Genomic DNA, 14546 nt, shown 5'->3' on the forward strand with positions numbered 1-14546 from the left:
TATATATAAGATAGTCAAATTAGAGCAGAACGAATATAATATAGGTAATATGATGTTCATTTACTTGAGTGATGAACGAGGTGGCCGAAAAGTCGAGTAAAAAATCAATTTATTTGCACATGTACAGCTTTTACGATGCCTAAGTTGAATAATTAAATATAAGCTGACATGCTAATATGTACACATATTTATTTTCAACTAATCCGATGTTCCGCCTGAATAAAATGCCCCAAACAGTAAATTTACATTACGTTACTACAAATATATGTAACGATTTAAAAGGGTAAAACCACTGGATAGATCTAAGTTAAACATCATAACAGCAGCTGAACGTATTTCTAATTATGACCCGCACAGCTAGTATGTGTGAACCATATAGTAGTCTACGCAGCTATGGCAGGGCGTAATATGGTACATAACCTACTTACTTAGCATCGTTTGGTGCCGTGAGGGCAAGGCCGGTGAAGAGCAGCAGAACAAACAGCCTCCTCTGAACCGCCATGGCGAATGTAGCTTGACGAAGCATCCGCATGGCCGATTATCGCGTGGTATCGCGTTCCATCTATCCAAAGGCATCGATGACGATAAGCACCAACGATTTAGATGGAAAACCAGAACGCAGCTCCTATCCCGGGGCCGCTTTACGACATTCCCTAGCTCTTCGTATTGATGTTGCTTTCGAGCGCGAAACTATCATGATACGATCGCCGTATGTAACGTAGACGCAACGATAGATGGCCGCCGTATTCTGGAATCGTGGCTGGCCTAGAGAACGGCAGTACTTCTCTTAACTAGCCGCGTTGCCCTCTCTTAGTCGACAAGAGATGGTACGCATAAATGGAGGGTAGTTCAGAGCATTATGTGGGGAAAGGTTAGTTCACCTCGCTGGCCCAGGCTGACGGAGAGGTGCTGGTTCAGCACCGACGCTTACAGAACCTGTCAAAGTTCAACACTAACTGCGCTTGGCTTGGACAGAATAAGCGTACTGATTGCTATTGTAGCCGTAGCAATTTGGGTACATTCTCTCTCTAAGATGATACAAAGCTCTTCTGAGTAGTAATATCTAATGCGACCACAAGATAACTTCTAGCATTACAACCTTCCAAAAAAATTGTGCGAAAACTCCGCCAGAGGTACGTTCGTCTAAAAAAAAATGACCTTTTCTAGGGTCGCTTTGGGAGTGTGTACTGCTGCTCTATAGCACCTAACAAAGTGTATTTTACTTTTAATAAAAAATTGAGAAAACACGTATACAATCCGTTTTCGATGCACGTATTAGATAAAGCATATTTTAATTCAAATTAAGTGAATAAAATTCTGCAAAACGTTCAACATCAAATTTCGTTATCATGATTTAGACCAACTTTGCACTATTTTTTTGTAGTATTTATGATTGAGACGTTACCGTTCTAGTTCTACAAATTGCTTTTTATTCCCAACGATTGTTTATTATCCGGCCAGATCTTCCATATTGATCGGTAATACAATCTCCACTTCATCGACTTCATAACACTTGCCCATCGAGTTCACGATTTAACGTGGATAGATTGAGAAGTCGACAATGTAGGAATTTTATAAAATTCATACATAACATGAGCAAAGGCCAAACTCCCTGTACAAATCAATTAATAGCAGAACTCCTTAAAATGAACCGCTTATGGCCCAGGTATCCTAAAATAAGAGTAGGTGCCGACAAGGCCCCTGCGTGGAGTCGCAGCAAAAACTTACGATTTGAAAATTTAAGCCTCTATTTGTAGAAAATAGTCTAAGACAAATAAAAAAAAAAAAGCTGAATTGAAAAAAACAACGGTTCAGGAATCAGAAACAAAAAGTTGAATGTTATAGGTTTTCGCGTTCACTGTAATTATAATAAGCGGTAAATAGAAGAAATTCAATAAATCGCACCTATCCTAGAGGTGATTTAATGTCTGTAACATCTTTGCCATTCGAGTGTGGCTAAAAATCTAAGTTCCAACAATAACGATCGACTTCAGGAGCAGTTAAACGATTATACATATCAGAAGCATTCATTAGCAGTATACCCCTCGGCACCAGGAATAATTTAGAAACAAGGCAGCTACACCGGCTGTAACAGGAGTCTTCGAGTCCTGCATCAGAACAGTCTGCCTTCGCACATAATACTGCACAAACTCATGTCCCGCAGTAGTTTATGGAAACGTATAACTGAGCTAAAGGTGTCCGTAAGACACAGGTAACTGCAGCGTTGAGGTGGAGCTGGCAGTTTGGGTCAGGCAGGGCACAATTGGGTTTAATTAGAGCTTTTTAGTTCGACATGGTCTGAGCTAGGCAGATCGAGAATTGGAACTTCTTTTGTCGTACAGAACAACCACAAAAATTTGTAGTGGGAGGAAAGCACTGTCCGATGCTAGACAACAATTGGTCTGCAGATGGATATAGGCAGGAAAAGCATTTTAGAATAACTACGGGGATACGTATGACCTCTGTTGGGGTAGCTTTGTGAGAACACCCATTCATCATTTCAATATTGAGCAGTATCACCAAAGTGGTTTCTACAACGATGGTTCTCCATCGAACAGAAACAGTTTCACTAAATTTGTTTTCAAAGTAATTTTTCTATTTTCTCTGATATACTTTTTCAGACCATTTGAATGCACTTTACCTATCTACGTTAGCCCATGAACTTATCCCTTCTGTCATCATATTTCTAGAATAGAAACTTACTATGAGCAATGTACGTAGGTAAATACGAGCACCCAAAAATATTTCCTGAAGTCTTCTACAATTTCTTACCAAAAATATAAAATAGTATTTGTATATGATTTATTCGATGTGACCATCTTTCTTACAAAAGACATTCGAGTTTTTCAATTACTAGGTCCAATTATTATAAGTGGTTGCATGGGTAGCTAATATCGCACATTAACGATAATAGATAGGTAGATCAGCCTGTGTTTTCCAAGGAGTATTTTCAGGTCCTTTACAAAGAAGATGTGAGTTAGATCTTATGACACCTTTATATCTATGAATATGGACAATTAGAAAATCAATAATTAGCTTCTTTTGTCTATGAGCGTTTTCTCGCGTCTGACGTAGGAATCAGGCACGACGGTTTTTGAAGGTACTCGTTAATATGGCCTATTCTGCTGCAGATTCTAGGATATAGTCAGCAATATTCTAAAGCCAGGCCTAAGACGTACCTCACAGTAACTCTGTGCGCTCTTTTCGAAAGGTTTCAAGTTCAAATACAAATTATTATACCCATTGGCTTCACCTGACGCGCATAATACGCATACGTACATCTGTGCTTCTCTTCTTTTTGTCATGTTGGTATGGTACTGATCCTGAGGGGTCTGTAGGTCGGGTGGGTCGTAGACTTGCAGGTACGCAAGCAAGGTCTCTCTGCTCTCCTGCTTATTAATAATCATATATATCGAAGCAGCATAGAGTAGTACGGATTTTTTCACTTATTCCAAACCATGTCTAGTAGTTCCGAAGGAGCCTTTCGCTTTAAACGTAAGCTGCGCTAAGCTGAGTGCACTTCAGGGGTTACCTGTCGCTTAAGCTGTATGTAGTTCCCTCTATTCTGCGATGTTTTTTCCTTCCTCTTGGATGAATTGCGTCGCTTTCCTCCGGCGCCGATAGATGTTTTGCTAGAACAATTATACTGGTCAATGGTATTTTTCCATTACCAATAACGGTAGACACACCATGCAATATATATGTGAGTTATAACATAAATAAGAACGGCTTTTCACCTGCAGCGTTATATCCAAATTCTAGCAATAAATTGATTGACTACTCTCCGTGACGCTCTTTAACCCAATTTATCTATTTTTTCCCGCCGAAAATATCCAAGCCCGCCGTTGAAAGACTCATCCACTGCCAGTTTTTGAGATCCTTTGCTTTGTTAAATTTAATATGCCAGCGAAAGGTGCCTGAGCTCTGGAGAATACGGTGAGCATAGCAAACGATCCGCTTGAGATTTTGCAGGGTTGCCTTAACGACATGTGTTATGTGAAGCATATAATTGTAATAAAGAAGTATGATTTTAAATTGTATGTCGGCTCATTTCTACTAGATGAGTTCGTTCAATCAATGCAACTGGGTTATTTAAACATTTGTGTGAACCATCTTGCTCTTCTCAAATATTTCTTCAAATACGAACCCTATCCAGTCCCATCAAGCGCAAATCATGGTGTTTTTGGACCGGATAATTAGCTTAACTCTAGACTTACGCGTACCTTTCAGGGTTCCTCTTTCGCTACTTCAAGTTGACATGCAGGCATAACTTCTTGTCACCCAAAAAAACTGTGAGTATAAACTTTTCATTACGGCTTTAGTTGAGGACCCATGAAAAGCGCGTTTTTTGTGAGCTTTATCCAGCCTGTGGGGAACCGGGGTCTTTGAGCCTTGATTAAACTTCATAGAGTTAAGATGCTTTACGATATTTGAGTAGTTACAGCCCGCGTTTTCACCTGATTGGCGAGTTATATATCTCCTCTCAGGGTTGATAACGACTTATTGAATCTCAATAACGTACGCCTTTCAGATCGCAGAACCCAGCTCTAAACCTACCTGTCGTAGTATTAGTCAAGCAGTTTCCATAGTTACATAGGGCGCGCTGTACACAGTGTAGACGTTTCGGCCTGCCTCGACAGATATTTGGCTTCAATGAGGAAGAACATAGCGTAGGTACCAAAATTATATCTTCGACTAGAAACATCAATTTTTAAAAGCTGAACTTGACATGAAATTTCATTTGAAGTATAACGATAAAAGCAAATAATACTCTAGAGTGGTACATAGAAACAAGCAAACAGTATGAGGTTACAAGGAAAATAATTAAAAACGCGCTTACTTATTACAACGTTAAAAAATAGTTAGATAGAAAGGTAACCTAAGCATCAGGCAGAGTGTACCTTGTTTTTTTCTATTATTTAAGCACACGATGCTCTGCGTTGCTAGATATGTTTTTCTTTCCAGTGTGCTGTCAAGAAAAGGGTCAGTTACCTCTTATCAGGAACTAAATATTATACCTTCTTGGTACATACGTCATTGCACTAAATTGTTCAGAGTCCGGGAATAAAAAAATTAGAACAACTTTTTTTTGGAGTCGACTTATACCTTTTTGTCAACACTTGTCGTTTTAACCATACACCCTCTTTGCTATGATAATACGAAACTGTTTTTTCCACCTTCACTCGTTGACTGTAGCTGTCTTAATCCATTCCTTTTATTTACTTGCTTTCAAAAGTGTATTGCTGGATTCACGCCTCATCAAACACTACATGTTTTTGAATTTCTCCTCTACATTTTCAAAAACAAACTTAACAACCAATTTTGGTGCGTTACGAGCAAACATGGCGGCATTTTTGAATAGAACTGGGTCATCGCTAGATGCCTGTGCAATGTACTGAGGTTTAGTCGCGTTGAAGGGTCGCGTCATTCTCATGTTTATGCCCACGCCTATATTCTGAGTTTTAAATCTTGGAGTTAGCTCTACTTAGAACAATTTATAAGTTGTCGTGTTCAAAAATGTATTTTAATTGTATTTCTTCGCCAGGTTGTAAAATCATAACAAAACTAGCTATTAATCTATCTACGCCGACGCCATGTAGAATATATATGTACCCCAAAGTCCCGAAAAATTAAGGCTGGTGACATTTCTTAAAGAAAATTCCATATTCGATTTAAATTGTAACAAATAAATATGCTACAGAGTTCATAACAGTATTTACGAAGCAGTCTGAAGTAGTAGTAATAAGTATTTCAACGTAGAAGCTACTCGTAGAGCAGCCCTTGTACACAAGTTAAATAGAGTTTGTACATCAGTTTTCAACGTAACCCTCAATGTCGCATGATATCATTACTAACATATTAGGCCGCGTGATTCGTAGATTTGCTATACAGACGCCTTCATTGAACCAGTTTTATTTTGCTCTCCAGTACCACAGTTCTACATGCGCTCGCTTTATAAGCTGTTATAATAATCGCGTAAAACAAACTAACGGCCATATCTGTTTCTAACGTCGGTAAGTCTGCTTGGAAAATGGACGCCTGAAAGCGTAACCTTAAAACAGACGCATCAGAAGATGAAGGACCAGTGCCATTGGAAGGCAAACAGCCTTCCAATGGCACTGGTCCTTCATCTTCCTGCCTAAATATGTTACGTCCTACAGCAGCAAGTCTTTAAATGGAATAGAGCTTTTCTTGCAAAGTATGCCCGAATAACTATCATGGACATATCACTTTGTGATAGAGTGTGTTACAAATGCGCCACGACTAACAGTGGCTGTACCTGTCAAAACGAATTCGTCTAAGTTCCGATTACCATGCCAAAAAAATCTGTGTCCTAACAGCATTTAAACAAAGTAAGATTTCAAAGGGCCTTAAAGGAACGAGATGCTTCAAATAAAAGTTAGTTAATAGTCAATAATTTAAAGCCCTAGACACTAATTAAGTTATAAAAAAGAGACAACAGTTTCCAATGGTAGATATGGTCTTTACTTTTGTGACACAAACCGCAATCGAACACATTTCATCGAGACGGCAACCATAAGTTCTATCCGATTTTAGCTAAAGTGAAAAACAATGCTAGGTTTGGGGAAATTTATATAGAAATTATGATGTTTATTCGGATGTGTCGCTGCTGATTAACAGCAGTGTTTACAATTACGTCTATGCACATCATTGATAATGTTATAAAAATCTGTTTGTTATTATCTTCAGCGGTGCAAAAGATCTACCTAATAGGACTGTCCCGATGCCAAGTTAAACTTCAGCAATGCCGTAAAAGACAAACGAGCACATAGATCAAATCGATGATTATGGAATTAACAAATTCCGCACTGACCGACACGATGGATAATTGTTGTCTGCTAGTGCTGGACCAATTAGATATTGCAGTCATTGTCTGAACGTTTTTCAAATACAGTCGATGGATCCTCTTCCTCTACTAGCCTATCATGCTTGGCTGTGGAACTGCGAGAATCTTGAGAGATTCGAGCACTTAACGCTGACAGTTGCTTTTTCACCGACGCATGTCTATTCGAAAGCGACTGCTTCTTGCCCGATTTGCTCGAAACAGATGTGCTTGTCTTTGGTGTGGTGTTCGACGAAAGCCACTGGCTACAGACCCTCTTTATAACCCTAACAGCCATAAAGATGCTGATGATGAAAATCGTTGCGATCGACAAGCCCACTCCGATAATATACTGAGGGGATATGCAACCGGAGCAAGTTTCGATTAGCGGGCGTGAACCCGACGTGTGTGTGGCCGTGTCCACGATGAGAGTTTTGCTTTCGGCCACAGGGCGGAGTGACCCAAAAACAAAAGCTCGGACACTCACCTGATAAATACTGTTCGGCCACAGGGTGACAACTCCAACGTTGTTATATGTTGTCAACTGTCCGGTGATGTCGAGCGCTTGCTCGGTCCGTTTCCACTGAACTTCATACCGAATATCTGCGTCATAAGATACACGCGACCAGCTTAGGACAGCATCAATTCCACCTAGATGTTTAGTTGAATGGCGCAGAGCCTGAAGTACGGGCATCCATTGACTTCGGTGATTTTCTAACTCAAGCGAAACATCGCCTTGGTGACGTTGACGCGCGCTATCTTCGAGGTATCCTTCGTCCCGAAGGGTCTCTCTGCTGTTTTCGCTATGGAAATCAAAGTCAGAACACCATTGCTCTATCTGACCTACTTGGCCATTGGGGCTATAAGCAGTTAGTTGAAGTTTTGATGACAACTTGAGAAGTCCACGCCGCATTGTGACGTTCGTGTAGAACGTCTGCGTTAATTGCTGCCAGTTTGAAGTAAGTTGATCCAGTATTAGCAGAACGTAAACCAATGGCTTGCCTCGGATCTGCTTCGTTTCGGAAACTGACCAGTCGAAATGGATCGCATCATCCGCTTTTCTGTAGCTATATTTTAGTGGCGGCATGGGATGGACGTCCATATTTTTTGTCGTCTCGGTGTAGTTGGAATGTAAGCGACGGAAGTTGCATGCTTCCTGACAACCAGGAAACTTGAAAGTGCAAAAAGGAGAACCGAAGGTGGGCATTACATTACTGAACTTTACCGTTTAGTATTGAATCTCGCGCTGGTAAACTGTTTCCATTGTGCTACTTAGTACATAGATGAAGAAACTTATGTAATATCTAAAATAACGAAAAATGTGTCGCAAAACAACAAACATTTGTGAGCGAAATCTAATAATATTAATAATAACTTACGCAAAGGTGTTTATTATTACACAAGGGCGCCCACGCTTTGTATCTCTTGTAGACCAGACTGCAGGAATCCCAGCACTGAAAATGCATAGTATTTTTTTTATGAGATCTTCACCTTATTTCGTAGAATATCGGTATCTACAGTTAAGAACTTGTATAGTCGGATATGGATAAATAAGCCCAAACAGACTTTACCGGTACATAATACAAATGCAAATTACGGCAAAATTATGGTCTCGCTAGTATAGCGCGATTAGAATTAAATGGTTAAAATAAGTACCATAATGTTATATCTTACCATCCAGCATTCGCCGTCGTCGAAGCAATTATTTTCCGACCCAAAAACATAGAACTGTTCGAAAAAAAAAAGAAACAAAAAACATAGTTTATGAAGTTTGTCGGTAACTAAGTTAGCGCTCGGATCTCCCCTAGATGATCGATAAACGATAAATGAGGTTATTTTGGCGCCACTTCAGACGATTGCTCTGTCCGTAACGATCTTAGGACGCTCTCGTTCGAACGTCTTCAATACTGTGCACAAGAAGTTACTATTATGTGGTTCAGAAATACAGTTTACGATAATGCCAGTGTTTCGATAGCTCAGCTAATTCAGAAATAAGTCCTAGATACGGAGCTCAGGTAGTCAAAATCATTCTGATCCCGCCATTACAGGTGTCCGAAATTAACGAGGCCGCGCAGACTAAAGGAGAAACTTTGGAAAATATTAACTTGTTTTCGGCACAGGGTACATTTTTGTACAACTTTTGTTCGCCGTTGACGACAGTCGAAATAACGCTCCCTGCTGCCTTTCACCTCGAAGATTACCCCCTCTGAAGAACTGATTAGTATATGTAAACCTATGCACTGATGAACCTTGAGTTGAGCTATTTAGCTCGCAGATGGCTTCAGTCCCATAAGGCAACGTATACATACCGTCATAAAAAGGCATTTGCAGAGGTACGAATTTGAAGTCTTCCTCAGACAGTTGTAATCTCAATTTCTGGTTAGGTCGATCAGCATGATCGTAGTTACTTACCTGATTGAGACATTGAGCACGGCACCTGGCCATCATCACGTGCGTTTTTTTGTCAAAGGCCTCGAAGGCCATTGTCCTTACCAGGACAGCAGCATACAGCACTAGAATAGCCATAGATCTGTTATGGTGTACTACACGCCTTACAGTGAGAAACAAATGCACGCGGCGGTTCAGCTCAAACTCTTAAAACCAGTACGCTTTTGAATTGTTTGTGAGTGAGGGCCGGCCAGTGATGAAAATAACTGAACGGTAATAATTGTACTGGCTTAGTTTTGACTTCGATCGTAACTTCAATCTCAAAAATAAGCCCTGATTGAATTGGCTCTATTTGTGACTGCTTATTATGTCAATTACTATACTTCGCTTCATTGGTCCCAACTTACTCAATCAACTAACTTTTCTAGGAACTTTGCACTGTTACGGACCCAATTGTTTTTGCACTTTACGTGATATCCAATAAACATTTGGCCATGCGGTCTTTTTCAAAAACTGAAATTTTGAACGGCTGCCATTATGCGAGTATCGATGTTCTCATATTATTCTTTCGAATATGTGCCAGATATCTAATTTATCAATATAGTCGACTTGGATCTAGAGCTCTAGCAAACCTATACAAAGGGAAGGTTGCAAACAGAAAAACAGTAAGAAAGAGAACTGGTGCAAAACTCGTGTGCTACGATGGGAGGTTCCACTTGAAACTCTTTACAAATTTTCGTCGTTTAATGTTTCTTCGAAACAGTATGCGGTGCGATTGTTAAATGGGGTTGCTGGGGTGTTCCCCAATAACTAGTCCCAGATATCTGAGCCCCCTGGCTCGTTAATCACCGAACTAGTTTCTAGGTAGATCACAGCAAAATCAGTACGACTGTGATCACAGACAGAATATCAACGTAACGATGGATTCTATGAGGCTGAAGATTATTTTTACCCAGGCTTGCTTATTAAAGCAGCCTTCTTAGATATATAATTGAATGTCATAATTTTTTTAAGTATTGAACATGCTGCATATACGAGGTCAGTTTCTTTTACAACAATATTCGTAATGCAATGTTACCTATTCAATTCAATTCCGAAAGACATCTGACATGGATCTGAGCGTATAATTGGGCCATAAGCACATTCCTAACTACGGAACCCTAGACTTACTTAATTCTCAACCAATAAAGAAGAAAAAAGAACGCCACAATGTAAATTATTATAAACATTTATACATTTAATAATATATTTCTATTTACTTACACCATTTACTTTTCACACGTTCACAGGCTCACATAATGCTTTATAATACTAATTATTATAACCCTACGTAATCGTATAGTGGTCGTATATTTAATCGATCATGTAATAAATACATTTCCACACCATCATGTTTCAACAATAGGAATATAAAACTTTTTGGTATTCGTTACTCTATTTGCTTGGTCGAAACGATCATCTTTTTTTGTTTTTTCGTTTTGGATCGAATGCCAAGCTCCTAAATCTCTCACAAGATGTAGAGAACTGGCCCTAATAACCAACTTTACTTAACAAACACTGTTTTTGTGATGTTTTCATTAAGGCTGCATTATTCTTACACTGGTTTCATTCCTACGGGTCTTTGCGACTATACACGTTGTATAGTATTGTTGCTGAAAGGTTCCTGGAATCGCTTTGCTCTATTCACGGTTGTCGAGGTTGTGTTATTGTGATTTCTGTGCCTTACACAAGTGTTCCCTTTCTACTTTGGATACATCACACACGGCTGTGTCGTTTGCTGAAAACAGACTCAGACTCTTTGTCACTCCTGTCAGATATATTATCATCGTACTCATATATGTATATATTTATGGTGTTTTGTGTGTATATCTATAGATCTGTGGTCATGTGTGTGAGGGTTATGTGACTCATGTCTCCATGCTTGTACAAACTGCGGCTTATTATATCAACAAACTCAAATGTCATCAGCCATCCGGAACTCTATCATGTACATACAAGATATCGTAAAGTCTCCTATTTGCAGTATAGCAGTAATAATGTACAATTTTTTGCTTATTTAATAATACAGGTCAGGATAGTTTCTTAGTGAGCTAAACAGCCCCTCTGGAAAATGTAACCATGCTCACAAATCGCTTCCCTTTACTTCTTTCGGTATGGTTGCGCTACATTTCATCGTATATATGTTTATCTTCTATTATCAGAACTAATTACAGTAGGAAAGCTCTCGTCACGAGTTGTAGATCTTGTGAACTCCTCGCTTATGCTCCAGTAAAGTGTCGGACCTTCCGAAGGCCTTACCACAGAGATCACACACGTACTCGGCTTTGCCTGAATGGATCTTCTTGTGCCGGGTCATAACACTATGCAGTCTGAACACCTGCAGTGATATGACGTTTATTGGAGACAAAATACTAGTTAAAAGGGCAAACTGGAGATCGATGGGAGTCGAAGATTCATAATAATAATGGAATTAGCTTAAGGGATAATAGCTGTTTGTGTATGGCCAAAAAAACGAATCTTCAGGAAAAAAAACGTTACTTAACGTTCTTGTGGCAATATGAAACACATTTTCTAGTGCAAAAACTATCACTGATTCAAAGACAGTGACTATTAATACGTTTTGCTATGGGATGATTCGACAAATCAGTCGATCTGTGTGGTCAGAAAGATTCACTTGTACAGATTGAATGCTGTGGAAATAGACGAATAACAACCAATGCTATAAACATTACTACACCAACAAAGATACATCATAAAACGCCGTTATTTTGTTTGACGTGAAACCCCTAAATAGAATTATTATTAAAATAAAAATTAAATAGAAATAGAGCTGTCTGTGTTGCCCTTGCCAACGTAAATTAGTACATGTTGCAGAAAATGCACCTTGCATTTCCTGAACGCCATTTTCCTACTCGGTCAAAATTTCGAGCTAACTCCACCTCATATTGGATGATAGTAATGGTTGTCAACTAATGGCGTAGCAATGGCCTTTTGTTTAGCGATGGTCCAAACTCCACGTCTTACATTTATGGAATGCATCCATTTTATTCATTATTATTCTGCTATTTAGGTAGATACTTATCTCGCTGCTCTAAATGTCTATGGTACGAGCCCATGAACTCTTGAAACGCAGTTTTCATAGGTTAGGATTTGAATAATTTTCCTATTAGGATCCTATCGAGGCCCTTAGAAAAAGTGGTGGAAGCAACGCCTAGCAGGTGTAATGGATGACAGAGGGCCATTGTGATACGCGTAGTGCGAGGTCGAGCAGAGTCGTGCTGGTGATAATGGTGCACCCCCGTTCACTAATCTTAGCTGCCTAGTGCAAAGTTTTTTTCATCATCTCGTCTAACTGCTGCACTATACTTCAGCCGTAATCGAAGAAACGGTACTCATTAAGCTGTAATAGATAGAACCAGCTTTAAACCCCCCTAAATAGACCCCATATTGTTGTAGCCATGCATTTGCTTTATGGTGATATTCCGGCAGTTCAATCGCAGCCTTTCACTGATGTGACCATTCGCGATCATCGCAGGGGACCCGGTTTTTTTTTTTTTTTATTATAAATCAACTCTGTTACAGGAATGGATCACCGTAACGGCTGGAGAGCAAAGAGTAACGTGCCATTACTTTTCCAAGTCATGTGGCATTTATTTGTCAAATTCGTTAATTTCATCAATCTAATCAATATAAATAAGTGCATACTTTTTACGCACACTCACGAAACGGACGCACTTTAAGATGGACCGGCTTCTACTACAGTTTTTTTTGTGATACAACTTTGAAGGGGGTGAGGGTCTTTTAGGTTATTGAATTTTGGGTTCTCTCTCTCCGGAGCTTTTCGAATCATCGGCTCGCGGTTTTCTAGTAGAAGATCTTTCATCGAGTAAAACGGCCAACTGCCTCCGTCACTGTTATTCCCTACCATTCGGTTATCTGGTTTTCCGTGGGTCACTGCCATTTGCTTACTAAAAATACGAGTATCAATACCCGAATGAACGGTCTCAAGAGCACTTCAAATACAGAAAAAATATTGCCAAAAATCGCACCGTTATAAAAAAATATATTAAACGACAAACATTAACCATATATAGACGTGGTTAGTGTCTGTCGCATTTCATACTAAACGACCTAATGTCATACATGGCAAAGCTTGTCAAAGATGAGCTAACAGTATTTAACATACCTTGTGACAAACTGGACAGGGAAAACCTTCCTGACCAGTGGCTGGGTCGATTTTCGGCCTCGGCAGCGGAAGGCCCTTTGGTTCAAGTCGCGTGAATGGGAAAAAGTGGCTAAGTAAGAGATCTGGGCGCAGGATGGCACCTTCACTCAGAAGTCCGTGTTCCGCCAGCAATTCAGCTGCTGCCGCTGCTGCAGCTAGGTAGATGAAACCCCCCGGTGGTCGATTTGTCGATCGAATTTAGCATGGTACAAAGACAAACAATCGAGACGTAGACAGTAATTCTGTCAGTGATCATGCTACTCTTTCTATAAGAAACTCTTCATTTCAATCTTCTGCAATATACAAGTGCCGCAGCGCTCTCATCTGCTTGACATGATGCATGTTTACTCTCAATCCTCGAAATAACTTTAATGAATGTACAGCTACATGTTTTTTTTCCACAGAGAATCCATTCATATACAGCAGAAGCAACACTGTTTTCTTAACTAAATTTTTCGTATATACGTTTGAAGTGCGTACGACGATAGTGGTCGAATAAACCGAAATTTATTCTCATTTTTTGATATCTCCACACAGATCATGTCTTCACAATGCAGGTGCAAGGAATGTGTGAGATGCGAAGGGCACGGGTGCAGTGTTAAGAACTTTGTGACCGTAATTCCTAACCAGTGTCTTCTGTGCCGATTCAGAAGCTCGTGCATTCGGATTAAATGACACAGCTAGCCTAATTTATTAGAACTTTATTTAGTACAAGAATGTATGTATATGCTTGCTGAGGACGACACTAGCAGCTGAAGATTGCCTGCTCTCTCGTCGATCATTTAGCATCCACCATAGGCTTCGCGATGGTAGTCAACTTGATTCTGAACACTTTGGTATCAGCGCGCAATTCAGAGATCGTCAAGCCAGAAGAGAGGTTACGGAAGATTGTAGCAAGCTGATAATCTGAAATGGAGATAGGCTGTTATTTGGCACGCACCACAAGCCACATTGGTTAGCAAAACAAAGAAGCTCGTATTCAACAATATTCGAATGGATGTTTTGTTTACTCAACTGAAACACACGAGTTCGATATAATAGAACGAATGTAGCTCTGGGAGTAACCACTACGCTAAAAGGGAAAAAGTA

General features: G+C 39.8%; 2 protein-coding genes across 3 annotated transcripts in view; both read right to left on the reverse strand.

Moving 5' to 3' along the window:
* The window catches only part of LOC111254715 (uncharacterized), a 7738-nt gene extending 6991 nt beyond the window's left edge, over nt 1-747 (reverse strand). For both annotated transcript variants that reach the window (XM_022815853.2, XM_022815850.2), the window contains exon 1: nt 429-747. In XM_022815853.2, the coding sequence (XP_022671588.1) occupies nt 429-532 (104 nt within the window). In that variant the 5' untranslated portion in view covers nt 533-747. The remainder of the gene's footprint in view (nt 1-428) is intronic.
* A 5740-nt stretch (nt 748-6487) lies between these two features.
* On the reverse strand, nt 6488-14435 carry LOC111254342 (uncharacterized). The gene is made up of 4 exons (XM_086975294.1): nt 13419-14435; nt 8519-11609; nt 8224-8298; nt 6488-8015 (listed from the first exon to the last, which is right to left on the reverse strand). The coding sequence occupies exons 2-4, from the start codon at nt 8519-8521 to the stop codon at nt 6876-6878; spliced, it is 1218 nt and encodes a 405-aa protein (XP_086831420.1). The 5' UTR covers nt 8522-11609; nt 13419-14435; the 3' UTR covers nt 6488-6875.
* Between the last annotated feature and the right edge of the window lie 111 nt (nt 14436-14546).

Source organism: Varroa destructor, unplaced genomic scaffold (genome assembly GCF_002443255.2).
Source record: "Varroa destructor unplaced genomic scaffold, Vdes_3.0 BEIS01000007.1, whole genome shotgun sequence".
Taxonomy (NCBI): domain Eukaryota; kingdom Metazoa; phylum Arthropoda; class Arachnida; order Mesostigmata; family Varroidae; genus Varroa; species Varroa destructor.

What these genes read in the sequence shown, in the direction of transcription:
- LOC111254342 (XM_086975294.1), bottom strand. An exon ending in GTAATAATAAACACCTTTGC is followed by an intron (nt 8,016 to 8,223) that starts GTAAGTTATTAT and finishes TGCACTTTCAAG; the next exon opens with TTTCCTGGTTGTCAGGAAGC.